The sequence below is a fragment of the Anneissia japonica genome, unplaced genomic scaffold (assembly GCF_011630105.1).
Source record: "Anneissia japonica isolate Jap-2015-1 unplaced genomic scaffold, ASM1163010v1 scaffold287709_len1912824_cov184, whole genome shotgun sequence".
In the NCBI taxonomy this organism is placed as follows: Eukaryota; Metazoa; Echinodermata; class Crinoidea; order Comatulida; family Comatulidae; genus Anneissia; species Anneissia japonica.
Genome location: NW_022751466.1, coordinates 1,758,382 through 1,775,031, shown reverse-complemented (window position 1 = coordinate 1,775,031; position 16,650 = coordinate 1,758,382). Strand labels below are relative to the sequence as shown.

Genomic DNA, 16,650 nt, shown 5'->3' with positions numbered 1-16,650 from the left:
ATATATATGTAAATGAATACCAATGCAGTTTTTAGTATGGCTTTTTTCTTTAATTAAAAGTACATTTATGACCAGAAACCTTCACTGAAAATACCGGGATGGTGTCTGGTAATTGTAATAAAAAGAACTAACGAGCAAATTTGTCTCAGTGCTCTTTGTTTCCTGTTTTTCTTCTGTTAATGTGTAAATTAGTTGGTACAAAACAACATCCAAAAGGAGGCAAATTTACTATTTATGATTACAATTTGGAGATTGTACCATACCAGGATCATGTCATTTTGCCAGTAACTAAAATAATTTGCTCTTTTTGTTGTTGCTGATGGGTGTATATTAGAGCAATTAAATAAGGTGTGTATATGTAAAGAATGCTGTAGCTTCCGCGGGCCCCCACCTCCCAGCCTGGTGTGCTTGCTTCGCTCGCAAGTGCCCTTTTATCTAAAAAAGAACCCCCCTCTTTAATTTCTGGCTACGGGCTTGCAATTTTACATCGTCATCATCAGTTCATCATTAATCTGATTATCATCATCATCACCATCATTGTCATCACCAATATCATCACCAATCTGATCATTGTTGCCATCACCAACATCATTATCATAATCATTAACATCACCATCATCATAAACATATCATGATCATCATGGCCATGATCATTATCATCATCTTCATCATTATCACCATCTTCATCATCATTATCCACATAAACATCATCACCAATTTCAATGTCAATTTTCTTCATATTTACAGTACAGTAGGCCTGTCTATGTCAGTTTTACATAATTTGGTTATACTTACAATACTAAGAAAATAGTTATTATTTGTCTATCACTAAATGTACACTGTAAATTCTTGCATAAGACAACTCTCACGTGCATTTTTTTGTATGTCAGGATTTATAGTTTGAACCTGTTTTGCTTTCAGGATTTCAAGTTTGTTTTTGTACTTTTTTGTGACTGTTCTATACTTTTGTTCTAGTCGTACTGTACAGTAATTCTGAATTAAAATTTAATAATCCATTTTTGTCATTTTCCTTTAAGATCATGCCTGTTACATTTTCTTTCCAAGAGGCGGTGCTAAGGAGGTATGTTACTTACTTTAAAAAATGTGTGTGTAGAATCTCTGGCTAAACCCTAGCACGTGTGGTGATGCCTTTTAATGTTATCAGATTTGACACTGATTGTTTTATACTAAATATAATAGGCCACTTATTAACTGGAAGTTCCGAAATTGAGGTTTATAAATAATAATTGTGAATTCATATAGTGCATAATGTGAAGACTTCTATGTGCTTTTACAACCAGAAGTACAATAGATTTTGTTGATAAATTATTCTAATGATTTAACTAATATGAGTTACGGAAACTATTATTAACTTGATGTATTCTAACTTGTAGAAAAATAGTAATTCTAAGTTTCTTTCATCTAATATGTTTATCTATATTTCTCACATGAGATTGATTTTAAATTAATTGTAACACAAATTGTGTGTTTTTGAATAGTATTCCTTAAGGTTGCATTTTGACATTGACACAGTGGCGTATCTAGAAGTCTTGAAATAGGGGTGCTGATGGGGGTGGGGGCGCGTGATTATGAAGTTGGGGGCTCGATGATCAGTTGAGGGGCGCTAATTCGCAAAATATTGTGATTTTAGACCACCTTTTTTAGTTTTTAACTACTTGACTGATTTTTTTTGGGGGGGTTAATTTTTGGAGGGGCGTGCCCCCCTCCCCCAAGATACGCCATTACATGGATAATGTGGACATCCAAAGGGCTTGATCAAAATAGATAACATGGGATTGAGGATATATGTTGTATAAATCATTTTCAATAAACAATGAAAATGTATTTGACATGACTACATAGTAAAAAAGTTCAACACTTTTTTTTTCTTAATTCAAACTTACAGACTGGCTTTTACTTCACTATTGGAGAGGTTCTAAACCGCTTGGATTTCTCGTCTGCTGTTCGAGACCCAAAACGATTCAACTATGTCTGTAGGGTAAGATATGGACCATGGTGATTGATCAGCAATGCTCTTCAGGGCTTTTATATTCACAAGTACAGAACTAAGTTACTGTATATATTTAAAATTAAGTCTACGTAATATTGGGTGATAATTAAACACAATGAAACAATGTTTCTTAACCTTTTTATTACATTCAGATTCTGGAAATCATAAGTGAAAACTGGTTGTCATCTTTGAGTGGACTAGCCCAGAAAAATTTTTTCCATAATGTGGAAGAATCAGTTGTAGTTGGTAAGAATATTTATAAATACAAAAAATGAAATTATAGTACTGTAGTCTATATATGCAGCCCATACCAATTTAATATGATCCTCCATTTTGCATCCCATGTTACTTGTTCAATAGACCAATTCCGCTAGGTTGGTCATGTGATGTATAGTGGGTATGAAAGGGTCACATAAATTCCAAAGCATACAAACCTCAGAGAATGCTATAATAAGTAAATTAAAATACTATTTTGAACAATCGTAGTGCCTTTCCTTTCCAGTTATATCTCATGTTAATAGCAGGCGGTTATTTATTCAAAACCATAAAATTACCTTTGTGTCTACTGGTCATAGAATTAAATATGTGGACCCGTCCACTCTTGACCACTACCCTCAATACACAATAAACAATAAGTAACACATAATCCAATATAGTGTGATTCGGTCATGATTTATTACGGCAAAAGGCAAAGGGACCGTTGCACACGATCGATCCCTTGAATGAATTTCCAGAGTAAAAATTCAAAAAAAAAGTGGAAAACAAGCCAAGCGGCAGGGTGTCGATATCCACACGAGGAGATGTAATAGATTTAAGTTACTACGCAGACCGCATGGCACTTTTTGGGTGTACCTACGCGCATTGACACAAAGAGTTTTTCCGCTGATCAGCAGAAAAAGTATTTTCCTATACTTTCCCACAGATCGCACTGTAAGTTCTCCATAGTTATACCCATTATATGTCAAGTGATTGGCTGTAAACAAACCTTGCCTAATCGGTCTATTGAATGATGTTTTGTTTTTGGAAAGGAGAGTGAATGGTGAAGGATTTGCCAATTTCTCTGCAGTTGCGATTTCAAATTCCCCAATAACAATATCAGTACTTTAACATTTAATTACAACTTTTTTTTGTAGTCACTGAATCAAAACTGTTTGTGAACAGGTTGAAAAAAATTCTACATGTACTTTCAAGGGAACTCCAGAATTCTCATATGTTTCACGTGGGTAGCCCTAAAACATGGAACAAGTGGTTGGAAATGGTAAATGATTGGATCGATCAACTCAACTCAATAGATTATAAGGTAAGTTTTGAACAAAAATGGCAATTGCATATTCTTGGCACATACAGTATGTAATATGCCAATGTATATGTGCAAAGGAAAAGACTGTGCTATGTTATTTGTACAGACTAGCATATACCCATGCTCCACACGGTGTTGAACGAGTGGGAAAGGTGGCGATGTATAGTTGAATGGGAGGCATTGGCGGATTTGTTATTTTTACGATTTTTTTTTTGGCCAAAAAAAAAAAATTCATAAAAAAAAGAAGAAAAAAACAATAACAGTGCCTGTGAGTTAAATTTTTTTTATTCAATGTAAAATATAGAAGTCGGGAATCAAATTTTCCCAGGGGAGAACCCCCAACCCCATTTCTCTTTGGGTTTTATCGATTCATGGAAAAAAAGAATACTTATGCAACTACTCAATATTTTTTTTTATATACACACATATTATAGACCTATTTAATTTATTATAAGAAAAAACACATCAGAAGTCGGGAAACCTTATTTCCCGCCATCTAAGAATCAACATTACAATAACTATTTCTAATAGGCATGCAGTATGTACGATTTGTGTACAATCGTCTTGTCTTTCTCGCATGGTCATTTTCGTATAAGGCTAGGCCTAGGTAGGACGCTAGCCAGCCAAGGCTTACAACATCGCACAATTGAAGCCATGTGGGCCGCGTAGATTGTAATGCTTATCTAAATCTATTATTTGTCTTCATTTTACAGTATTATCATAATATTTAAAATGTTGTTTATTATCTGAAAACAACAAAATTCATATTGTAGGCCTAATCCCACCGTCCGTTTAAATGCAATCATGATCGCATCGTGACTTCACTAACTGACAACAAAGAGTATTATATACTCTTTGCTGACAAGTACTGTACATGTGTGGAAAAATCCCTTATAGATCATTCTGGGCATGTGCATGAACATGCATGGGCAGTTTTGAAGCAGCCTGTGATGATAGGATCGTAGCTGTTACGAAAGTGATATTTCCCATGCCTAAGATAACGATAAAACAAACGCTGAAATGAAATTTAGTCGGCAATTTTCTTATGTAAAACATATGTATTATGCTACACTATTAAATTAATACAAGTATGACCATTCTTTCACCAGCAATATATTGATTTAATAGAGAAATTAACAAAATCACAATCTGTAGATGACGATGTAAGTTCGGGCATTCGGAAAAATCGTAGTTTATACTATATAGGCCTAGGTAGTAAAAATTGCAGAGACTGCCGAATTTTTCCAAATTTCTTGGCCTGCATACATGTACATATCAAAATTATTATGTTTAAACTTTCCCCTTCGGTGCGTGCATAAAATGTAATGTCTTGGAATTTGGATGTAATGTGTATAATGACACTGATAACCAAGTGGACTTCCTTATGTTGTGTCATATTAGACTGTAGACTGTAATATTATTATTAAAGAAGTCCATTCAACGAAAAAACATCAAAGTTATTAGGTTAAAGTTCTCACGTCAGTGCATGCATAAATATAGGGCCTATCTAAGATTGACAGTCATCAAAATTTTCTGTACTATCTGTGCTAATTTAACAAGTAAACTTCATTATGATTTAAGGAAATATACATGTAGACCTATATTGAGCTATACGCAAAGTTTAGAAGCTTAGAAGTTTAAAAGTTAAAAGAGAAGATTTCCTTTGATGTGGTCATATTAGACTGTTATATCATTAAAGTCCATTCAACAAACAACATAAAACATGTCAAAATTATTAGGTTAAACTTTCCACTTGGTGAATGAATGTAATTTTTGGGACTGTGTGCATTGAACATTTGACGACAACAATAATGTCGCCAAATTCCCAACCGTAACTCAGGCTACGGGCGTCGATTGACACGTCACACCAAAGGGCCTGTTAATTAATCTTGCACAGGAGCCAGTCATCACCTAGTTTCCTTCTCCTCATCATCATCTTCTTTATCATCATAATTATTAATTGTCCATAGGGAAAAATCTATAAATCCAGAGTTTATTCAATAATAGACGTCTCATAATGCACAAAAGCATCTAATAAACAAAAACTTTTCGTAGGATGAACCGAAGACTCCTCCCACCCCATAGGCCTATCTAAAATTTGTCTTCCTCTGACAGAACAAGCTCTCTTTTTATCACTCCGCCTACTATGGGAACCCATCTGTGCGATAGGGTAAATGATCCGCGCTTGACATGTATTTAAGAGAAGTGCTTAAAAAAAGGTATATTTACAATATTCATTTACAGAAAATAATGTTGCATACTAAAACTATCAGGAATAAATATACAGATAAAGGCATGGTTTTTTTTCTTGTCAGTTGACAAAGTAATTTAGTGAAGAAACGAATACAAGTCCCAGACAAGGGGAATCTTTTAGTCTGATTTTCTGCAAAAGCTCACTGTGTGTAGTAATTGACCTACCTGATTTGGATAAAAGCTAAGCCCACATAGACACTGAATTTCAACTGAAGAAAAAGTGCATCCTAGGTTCTTAATCAATCATTATAAATCGTACACCAAAGAGAAGAAAATAACGTATTAAACTATCATTAACCGTTCACCCCAGAATTCACAGACTTGTGTTTCTTGAGTTATGTCAAGAGGGAGTAGGTTGAGTCTAAACATACAGGTGAAGTTTATTTATTTATTTTTTTTCTATTCAAAACCTAATCAATTAACTGGTGGTCTGTCAAAAAGTCGTCAGGTTGAAACCTGACCAACTGTACTGGTGGCCCTGCTTAAGAGGCATCTTTCGATTTTTTTCAGCCTGCTGAAAGTGAAAGTGAAGCGATAACATTAACTGATCTACCGGTTGACTGTATAAACCACATTATGTCATACCTGACAAATGCAGAAGACATTGTCAACCTTGGTGCAACTTGCAAATACTTGCACACCACAAGCGAATATTCACTGCGATGGGAAAGGCTGTGTCGTTTTAATTTCACTGAAACGCAGGTAAAGGATAAGCTATTTTTTAAAATAAAAAAAAACTACCTAATTTATTCAAATAAACACCCCTGAAATGTTATTTTGCAGACGTGCTTCTGGATGTTTTCCATCTGCTTTGTCTGTTCCTGAGCAAAACTTATTGTAATCTGTCCATTGCTCCCCTTTTTAATTTAAGTGCCAAGAAAAGCAATTCAGTTTTTGGGTTGCGCATGTAAATTTGATGTTGCGTGTGTCATCGATTTGATTAGATATTGAATGGGTACCAGACTTATTGTCTGGTATGATGGCTAGTACATCATCCATATATTTTTTTCAAAAGCAGGATTGTTAGAGCTGTTGACTATATTTTAGAACATTTAGATATGAATGCTGAAATTTGAATTTATAAAAAATGTTTAAAGCAGATTAATGCAGTAGTTCATCTTAAGCATATACTAAGAAAGTTATATTTTGTTGGTGTTCCTCATGTTCTCATATGAATCTACAATGTAGTATGAGAATTAATATGTAATGTAGTTAATTTTAAAATTTTAATCCAATAAAAAAATGTAGACATTCACCACTTGCCAAAGAAGGTACATTATTGTAATTGTATTAAATACAATAATCAATGTACCTACCTTACCTATCTGTTTCTCGTCAAGTGACGCCTAAGGCCTCAACAGAATGCGTCCATCTATTCCTGTTCTCCCCATCAAGTCCATCCTCCTGTGCTTCTTTCTTTTTCCACCCTTCGTTTTCGTATTGTTTTTGGTCTTCCTCGTCTACGCTTTCCTTAACGGTGCCCTTGTCAATGCAATGTTGCAGTCATTCTCTTGGTCTTGTCTTAGCATATGCCCCAGCCATCTTCTACATCAATATAGGTAAAGTAAAAAATGTTCTTTGTTTTTATTTCCTCAGATAAAATCTGTTTCTCATAAATTCTGTAATACTGACAATGAACTAAATTGGAAGGGTCTGTATGCGAGGCTATACCATCGTCATGGTACGAGAGAGCTCTACAACAATGTCTTGAATATGTGCAATCATTGCAATTGTATTTTTTGGAAGGTGAGATAGTATTTACATTTAGTAATAATCATGATAATCAAAATAATGTGATAATAATTCTAAGTATGACGATATTTTCAGTGATTATCAAAGTGTTTAGAGCACCGACGGGTAAAGTGCAGCCTGCGGGCCACGTAACATGCGGCCTGAAAGTTATATTTTTGGTTCCTATGCTTTCAAGCAAAGGAACCTTTAGGATACCCTTCATGTGTGTGTGTGTGTATGGGTTATGTATGTATGTATGTGACATGTATGTTATGCTGTTTTTTGTAAACAGGCAAAAGCGACTTTCCAGATATCTGTTTGTTATGATATGACATCGTGCCCTATTTAATAATTTTCTATTTTGACAAATAATAAAGCTATAACTAATGAAAGACAATACCCCCTACCCTTGAAAAGACTAGTAAACTGTATGAGAAGAGGAAAAAATTTATGGAATGTTGTTTACTTTTAATGTGATGGATTGGAGTCTAGGGGCTTTCCTGGTTAGTATGGTCAGAAAATTTTTTTATCTACACTCCAAAAACAATTTTATACTGTGGTTTGGATCAGGTTCTACAGACACAGTATTGTGTTGTGGTTGTTGTGGTTAGATAAAAACAAACTTGATACTTGACAGGATAATCCTGACTACTGCGTACAGTACAGTATGGTGAAACCATTGTTGGCTCCGACCATAGATAATGTGGGGGGGGGGCCCCCCGCCGGACAGGTCAATCCCCTCCCAAATCAAACAGAGCTTGTCCGGCAGTTGGACTAAAACAAATATAAGAATAGGCCCATGCCAAGCCAACACATGTTTGTCATAGTCTAATTGTCATTTCTGGTCATGCAGAGGTTCCTATTCTTAATAAAATCTCATTTGGAAAGGGAACACCCTCTCAAAATCTTCCACAATCTCCGGCCTATGAGCTCTAGTCCCCCTATCCTACAGCGGCCACAGCTACTACACCTTTTTATCATTGGCACTAAACAAACAGAACAAGAAAACCTGATGCCAGGATTAATAATAAAATAATAATAAAAATAATAATAATAATAATAATAATTATAATAATTTTGGCTTAGATAGCGCATAATGCTAAAGCCTCAATGCGCTTAACAGTAAAAATGAAAACTGCCGGATTAACACTTGAGGTCTCACTGGTTTTGTTGGTTGCTATGTTTACATCACCACAAATACAGTAGCGCAATATTTTGTGAATGCCCGTATAGTCACCTTGGCCCTTGCCGAGGTCTGGTTGCAACTCGCAAAAATAAATTAAAAATCCTGTGTGTTGCCCGCTAACCATCTTTGGCTAGAAAACCCCTTTTTACGGCCTGACACCGATCATCTGTAAAAATGTTAAAATTGAGAATGAAGTGGTATGAAAGCAGTGCATGAAGGTTTTTGGAAGGAAAGTGTACAGAAGGTGTGGCCCTCATTTTTATATTAAAAAATCACTTTGACACTCTGACCCATTTTTAAGCCAACCCCTAATTTCACAATTACTCAATAAATGACTTATTTCTTGTCCTCTTCTTAATTGAAATAGACTTTCGTTGGGCCCTAGGGACCCATAAGAGCTAAAATTACATAGGCTAAATGTTATATTCATAATATAAAACAAATTTTGGGCAATTTTTGTTCACACCACAAAATAGCACAAGTTGGTATTGTTTGTGCTAGTTGTGTACTTTTGTAACAATACTCAAAAAATGGGTGTGACAACACATGTTTTTGTGTTTTACAATACAATACTGTACCAGATTTTGTAACATTGTTTAAAGAAAGCTTGTCTGCTGCCCTCTTTGAGTGTTAATTTTTCACTTAGCATAAGTGAAAAAGACATTAGTTTTAAGCTCATCTCTGTTTATAGACTTACAACTTCTATGAAAAAAATTATAATGATTTACTTTTGTCAGAAATCATTTGAATTGAATCAAATTTTTAAGCCCTATCAAGACAAAACAGAACAGAAAATGATTACTATGAATAAAATTAAAAGTTGTATAAAAGATTTAAAAAAAAGAAATGTTTAACTTTTTATGATTTTCTTTTTAACAGGATGGTGGGCACCCATGCTCGGCAGAAGTTAGCCCAGAGTTCATGAAAAGACAATTTTCAGATGTGGTTGTGACACATCAGAATCTCACACCAGAAGAATTCATGAAACTCCTGCCAACGCCTTAGAATAAATATGAGCGTGGAACATTCTTTACATTCTCATAAATACCAAACAAACCGAAAACTAGAATTTTATCATGTGTATATTATGACATATGTATATTAAAGTGATCTAGAATCGTAGCATGTGTGAGTTGGTTCTGTGTGCTGTTGCACATAGCCTTATGCAATATAGACAATCCAATGTTTGTTAACCCTTGTGCAGATATACTCTATGCTGTGGTGGTGGAATTCCTTTGTAAAATGGAATGTGTTGACAGATGACCAATGGCTGATAGCAGCTTCTCTGATAATGTACTCTGTTTAGAGTAATTTTGACCTAGTTTCTGCAGTATACTCATTCTCCTATCAAGAGGTTGTTTTTACTATTGTATGAACCATGTGGAATTGTAAAAAATAAGTGATTTTAGAATTTTGAGACAATTGGCGGCCACTTAAAGACAGGTAGAGATGTTAGTTTAGGCATTTTGTTAGATTAGTGGCAAATTCAGAAAAGTCTTGTTTGACGAATTTAAAGAAATGGATACCTGTTCTAACAGTGACTCTCATACTTTACAAATGCTTTTATTGTGGCATTTAGAAGTTTAATTTTAGTCTCAAATCCCCAGAAAAATATGAGATTATATCCTCCTGTCTATAAATTGTCAGTTTCTGGATTACATTGTGTATTGAAATTACTGTACAAAATAACAGAAAATTCCCTGTTATGTTTCTGATTTCCATAATTTGAATCCATACAAGACGTCATTAAAATTCCCATTTGCCAAACAAATTTCCTCAACAAAACACACTCAAGAAACCTGCCGTCAGTTGGAAGAACCTTGGAAAATATAATGACTGGATTTAATCGGGTTCTTATTGATTCAACAAGAAATCAGACAATTTGGACCATTAATGTAATCAATAATTTTTGTTTTTTTAAATTTCTGATATCTTACAGCCAAAATTTAGAAATTCAAGGTCGGTTTTGGAACACAAGTTCAGGGATTGACAACCAGGCGTTCATTAAACATTCTGTAGTGTTCAATTTAATGTTTTGTCATTGGAAGTTGAAGTGATAAGAGGCTATCTTGATGTGATGCACAGACCTCTGATAATCAGTGCAATTACTTGGCTCATTATGTATGAATTGAAATTGTGACTTTCATTTGAACTCCCATAATTTTTTTTTTTCTCTTATGATTACCCTTGATGCTTTATCATCAATTTTTCAAAATACTGATTAGAAACGTCATCATTGTAAAAATTAATTCTGATTAATCAGCCTGAGTAAGAAATTAAAATAGAGGAGCCATTTCTGGATTTATTAAAAATGGTAATCTCTTCTCGCGCTTGGTTTGAGCATGAGTAATGGCTACTCTCTCAGAATAAGATCTGTGGTAGAGTAAAATAGATTCAATTTATGGAAGCCATATGGTTTAATTGGCATGACCTTGTAGCCTTTTAAATCCTGGGGAAATAAATTCAATACTGAGAGGTTAAGCACAGCATTTATTTAAAAGTTTCCAACACTTTGCTGACATTTCCAAGGCATAGGAAAAATTAAATTGACATTCACTGACTTTCAGCACCAACTGCAACTGTGTGATGAGAAATAAAAATCCTATATTTGCATATAAAAAGCTACAATACATATAAACATTGGCCACATTTGGTACGTTTTGTCAAGAATGATTTTTTGTCGCGAATTATTTTTTCATTCGACTGGATTGAAAACCAAAAAATTATCAAAAATCAGAGCAATTTGCAACATATTATCCCTGTGACCCAAAAAACATGGCTGATTAGTCAGTTTAGCAAACAAATTTGTGTTAATATAAATTAGATTAGATTGTAGAAAATAATTGAAATATTTGTCCAAATAGCCATTATAGGCCAACAAAATACAAGGAAAAAAATTGATGATAAAACAGCCACAAGCCAAGACTATACCTTAGTTACACTGAGTGTGTATCATGGTAACTATTTAGCCATTTTGTTTTGTTGAGTATTTTTAGCAGTTTTCGTCTGTTCGTTTTTGCTAAGTACATGCAGGATTTTATTACAACAAAGAACGAACTGTCGAATACGGCAACTATGACAGGGTTATTATTACAGCCATATGATTTATTTTTATTGTTTAAAATCAATGATAATTGCATTTTTAATTGTTTTTTTTATTGAAAATTTATATTGATACCAGTATTTGCTTGTAATGTACCAGTATTTGCTTGTAAATACGATAATGTAAACATATGCAGTTCAGCCATGTGTTGCAATGTATGCGAGTTTCATGGTTGATTGACTATATACATTTGAAATATAAGATATACTGTAGTGTGAAATAAACATTATTTATCTTTAGGAATTTTCTGAAGGATAAAAAAATAAATGGGATAGCTACTTAAAAGTGATTAAGCTTAAAAAAATGTAATATGGTTTAATGCAAGGGTACTTACTCAAAAGGGGCGTTTACAGCCAAACCACAGAAATTCCCCTACCTCCTGGTTGTAGGTCCTGTGAAGTAGGTGGTAATATAATTGTTGTCATAGTTTGTTGTAATAGTATTGTTTCACAGCATAACATCGCTCAAAATGTCCCATATGTATACAGTCAGGAAATTGTGATTTGGATTTGCGAACTGATTAAAATTGTAGAATTCTTTGTATTGTATGTCTGTTGAAGAATGCACTTTATCATATTTTCAAGGGTGTAGAAATATTATCTTTACTATCAGAAAGTTTTGTAAATAATTTATTAGGATTCAAATAATGAAAATATTAGAATCAAGCATTTGGTTTTAAAATACTGCACTTTGATCCAGTGGTGGACCCAGATTTCTTGCCAGTGTGGCGCGAGTGGGAATCAATAACCTAATTTCCAAATTGGGTGGCACCTAGAGGAAGGATTTGTGGGTGTTCCCTTAACTATTGTGGTGGTGTAGAGGACTATTCCCCCTGGTTAAGCTTTGGGATTCAGATATTTCAATATCCTAATTGCTGTTGGGGGGGGGGGGGAGATTCACCTTTCGCCACCCCGGATCCACCACTGTCATCGGTCATAAAACTGATGTTTTACAAGTTCATTGCTATAATTATAGATATATAAATAATCTGACTTATGACATTAACAATCATGTTTGTGTAGGATAAAGTGCAAATTTAATTAGGAGAGAAAAAAGATACTGTTTAAGTCTTAAATCTGCAATTATAATAAGGCCAAAATAAAGTTCTATGCTATAAATAAGTGTGTAAATAGTCCTGATGACATTATCTATAATATTTATGTGAACTTAACTGAGCAGACAAAATTGCGAGTTCAATTGGAAGAAAGATGAAACTTTATTTTTGTAAAATTGTTTTAAAGTTAAATTTGCAGTTATGTAATAATGTTGAGTAGTCCAAGCAGACCGAAATTCAGCTCTGTCCACAACAGGGAGTTCTCGATTTGTGCTACCATACGTCGCTAGAATGGATTCACTCATCCGTGACCGGGCGTCATTTGGCCAAATTGCGTCCTAGATTCCATGCGACCGCAAGAACTCGCATGCACAGATGACTTTGTGACGCCATTACCTTCTACCAACTGATCTCATGGCCATATATGGGCACATCTTGCAAATTTGTAACATGACATTTGATAGTGTAGACCAGACCACAGGTGGGCAAAGTTCGGCCAGTGGGCCACATGCGGCCCAATGACAATTTTGTTGCAGTCGCCTACCATCTTTGTTTATAAAACCCTAGTTTTTTTCAGCCTGACACTAATCGTCAGTAAAAAGTACATTAAAGACTATAAAAGCTGAATTCAGCTTTGTGCTAGCACGTACCAGTAGTGTTCAAAATAACAAATTACTGTGCTAGCACGTACCAGTAGTGTTCAAAATAACAAATTAACTTTACCCCTCCAACAGTACCGTATCTAGAAGTCTTCAAATGGGGGTGCGCGAAGGTGAAGTGGGGGGAGGGGCTCGATGATCAGTTGAGGGGTACTAAATCGCAAAATATGGTGATTTTAGGAGATTTTTATTACTACTTGACTGATTTTTTGGGATCGACTGGGGGGGGGTGCAAGTAATTTTCTGGGGGAATGCGGCCCTCCCCTAGATACGCAACTGCCCTCCAATTTTCATGCCCACCCCTGGTGTCGACAGGGCTTTAGAATTAATAGGTGGTTAGGGTTTTTTTTTTTTTTTACTGTAGGCCTAACAATAACATTAATGCAAATTTGTTGTGCGCAGTCTATATGTAAGCTGGTTAATTGATTTATTTTTTATATAACACATCTACCTGTAATTGTATTTTGCTGCATATGGTGGTACTTTTCAGGTAGAAAATTTAAAACAATAGCATAAAATATGCAAACATGATGTAGTTGTTGGACATGGTTTAGTTTATGGTGTAATTTTCTTTTCTGTGTGTTTTAACAAGTCCTTGAGTAAAAACATAACAGTCCTTACTTTGTTATTTAACGACTTTAAACCATGCTCATAAAAAATGTCATTATAATTCAACTGATTTCATGCACTTTGAAAGACACATAAATATTCAAATTCCTCTTAAAATTTTTGGAGTCCAAAAAATTCATACCTTTTTGGCAAAACATACTTTAGTACAGTAAATGCTATTGGTTTGTAGAATCATTTACCTTATGCTTTTAAACAATTTTAAAAATGTGTTAAAACAGCCCTTTCAAGCATCCCAGTTTTAAAGGATAATCTTCTGCTATGTCATTTTTAGTTGTGGTAGGGAGCAGTCATAATGCTCCATAGTTATGGTCAGTTTTTGTAAAACTTGAATTTATTTTTGTGATGTTTTTTCCTTTTGAAGGTTTATTGTTAATTTTACCTTATGGCATAGCAGTAAATATTACAATTGCACAGCTGCTGTTCAGTAAAGTTATATTTGGTACAAACACAAAGTTAATACTATTATATAAATATTCATTTGTACACTGGTTAAGTGCATTGTGACTACGAGGAAAAGGCTTCTACTGTATATGAATACTCATAAAAATAACATTATTTAACATGTGTGAAACTCCTCAATGAAAAACATATAGGGTTACATAAATGCTGGTATAAAAGGTCACTTTTCACTGACTAGTTGAAATGCAAATACTATTTTGGTTTAATGACTGTTTTGAGAATTGACATTGATATTTATCCAGATGATTTCACAGAAAGATATTGTGCTGCAACTTGTTATTAGCTTTAGGCTTGAATAATGTTGAATACTTAGCAGATATATTGTTATTAATATTATGCAAACAACTTGCATTAAATGTTATGAATTTACTGGTTGTCTATTTGTAACTCTCATTTATTGTGATTTTGATAATTCCCCTATTACCAATCTAGCAGTTAATCATATGATAAACCTGTATATTCATGGCCACTGCCACCAGAAAGATAATGTAGTGTAAGATAAGTGAATGTGGTAAATGTATGACGTAAATTTCAAATTAAACATGTTTTTTGACACACATTTATCATGTAAAGTATACGACTGTATCAAAAAAATTATTATTATTATTAGGGGTTGCCACGACATTACTTTCCCCATACATTTTCTTATATTACTGTTCCACCGTATCTGGTCATACTGCTTCCATATCCATATAATTCTTTTAAGAAATGTATTTATTTATTATCTGTTTATTCATACTTTAACTATTTTTGAATTGGACATAATTATAGGATCAACAAACACAAATTTCATTTTTACCATGTTGCTTACATGACAATAAAGGAATACTATATCGTAACAGAATCCCACATGCTCCATTTTGCCCTAGTACTGTTGCCTCTGGGTGTTTCTATAGTTACTATAGTACACCATATCCTGTCACACAGCCAGCTGTCCACGAAACCAAGTGATTCTGAAGACAATATCCCCCCTTTTTTTTAATGAAAGCTAGGCTGGAAAGGAGGTGGTTTAGAAGATTGTAACAGGGAGATTCCAGGGGCACTTTGTAACTTGATGCCTAACCCTCTGGTGCTAGATTCTAGACTTGAGGAGGTCTATTCATTCTCTTGATCCTGCTGTGAGGGAACAAAGATTAAAATCTGGTGAAACACCCAAAATTATTTATTTTCTTAATAGCCCATTTGGAATTCACTTCCACAACATATTCTAGAGCACCCTACTAAAATGTAATTTAAGAGAATGCTAAATAAACAAATTAATTTAGAATAGGAAAAAAAAAAAAAACATCCTAAAAACAAACAGCAGTCACTAAGACATACGTCAGGAGCCGACGACTCGATGGAGTTTAATGCTGTCTCTTATACACATCTCGCTATTGCGATCGTCAGGCAACTGATGAAAGGTGAACGTTGTGGGGTGATGTGACTTGCTTGTGCGGACGTAGTATGAAGTTAGGTTATTGCGGACGTCGGAGTTGCTGTTCGGAGGTAGTGCTTGTTTTTGTGGCGGCATTTCGATACAAGTTCTGACCTTTTGTTTAGGAGTCCCGTCCTTCCCGCGTTGATGATGGCAAGCTTCTCTGATATACATAGGTCGCATCGTTTCGTCTTGTTGTATGCCTGGGCTTTGGTGATGATAGACCAAGAGATGGTGAATGGTTGATTTTTCTTTTTGAGTTCCCATATGTATCTGGAGAGTTCGGTGCTGTGTTGGTGTTTCTCCCTCTTGAACGATTTTCTGGTGCTGTCTCTTATACACATCTGATTTGAAGGGTGGCTCTGTCAGTCCGATGTAAACTTTAGGGTCGTCCTCGTTGGTCTTTTCCACTTTTGCTTTATAGATGATGTTAGAGGCCAGGCAATTTCCTTGGAGTGGGCATTGCTCTTTGTTTCGGGAGTTGCAGGTTCTGTGGTCCAGATCGGGTTTGTTGTGGTTCGAAGCAGTTTTTGCGTTGTGAGATTTGATAGCGTTGGCAAAGTTCGGCATACAGCTGTAGCTGACTTTCACCGTGTTTCTGTTAAAGATCTTGTTTAGTGGGTTCTCCTTTGGGAAGTTCTTATCTATGAGTTTAAGGAAGGATCTGCCGATGTTGGTGGAGACATTCTTGCTGTATGGTGGATTGAACCAGATGATGTTGCGTTTGCGGTTGCGTGTTCTTTTGGGCGGATTTTCAACGTAGGTCAGGTCTCCAGGGAATCCACTTGATTTTAAGGCGTCGTTGTAAGGTCGTGTGGCGTTGGTGAAAGTCTCTTCGTCGTAGGAG

The 16,650-nt window shown here is 34.9% G+C and overlaps 1 protein-coding gene across 1 annotated transcript in view; it reads left to right on the top strand.

The window, feature by feature from the left end:
• The window catches only part of LOC117121732 (F-box only protein 32-like), a 27,268-nt gene extending 12,323 nt beyond the window's left edge, over window positions 1–14,945 (top strand). Inside the window, exons 3-9 of the mRNA XM_033267031.1 lie at window positions 1,038–1,081; window positions 1,907–1,999; window positions 2,164–2,257; window positions 3,145–3,311; window positions 6,075–6,266; window positions 7,161–7,310; window positions 9,361–14,945. Coding sequence (XP_033122922.1) covers window positions 1,038–1,081; window positions 1,907–1,999; window positions 2,164–2,257; window positions 3,145–3,311; window positions 6,075–6,266; window positions 7,161–7,310; window positions 9,361–9,486 — 866 coding nt within the window. The 3' untranslated portion in view covers window positions 9,487–14,945. The remainder of the gene's footprint in view (window positions 1–1,037; window positions 1,082–1,906; window positions 2,000–2,163; window positions 2,258–3,144; window positions 3,312–6,074; window positions 6,267–7,160; window positions 7,311–9,360) is intronic.
• The last annotated feature ends 1,705 nt before the right edge of the window (window positions 14,946–16,650 follow it).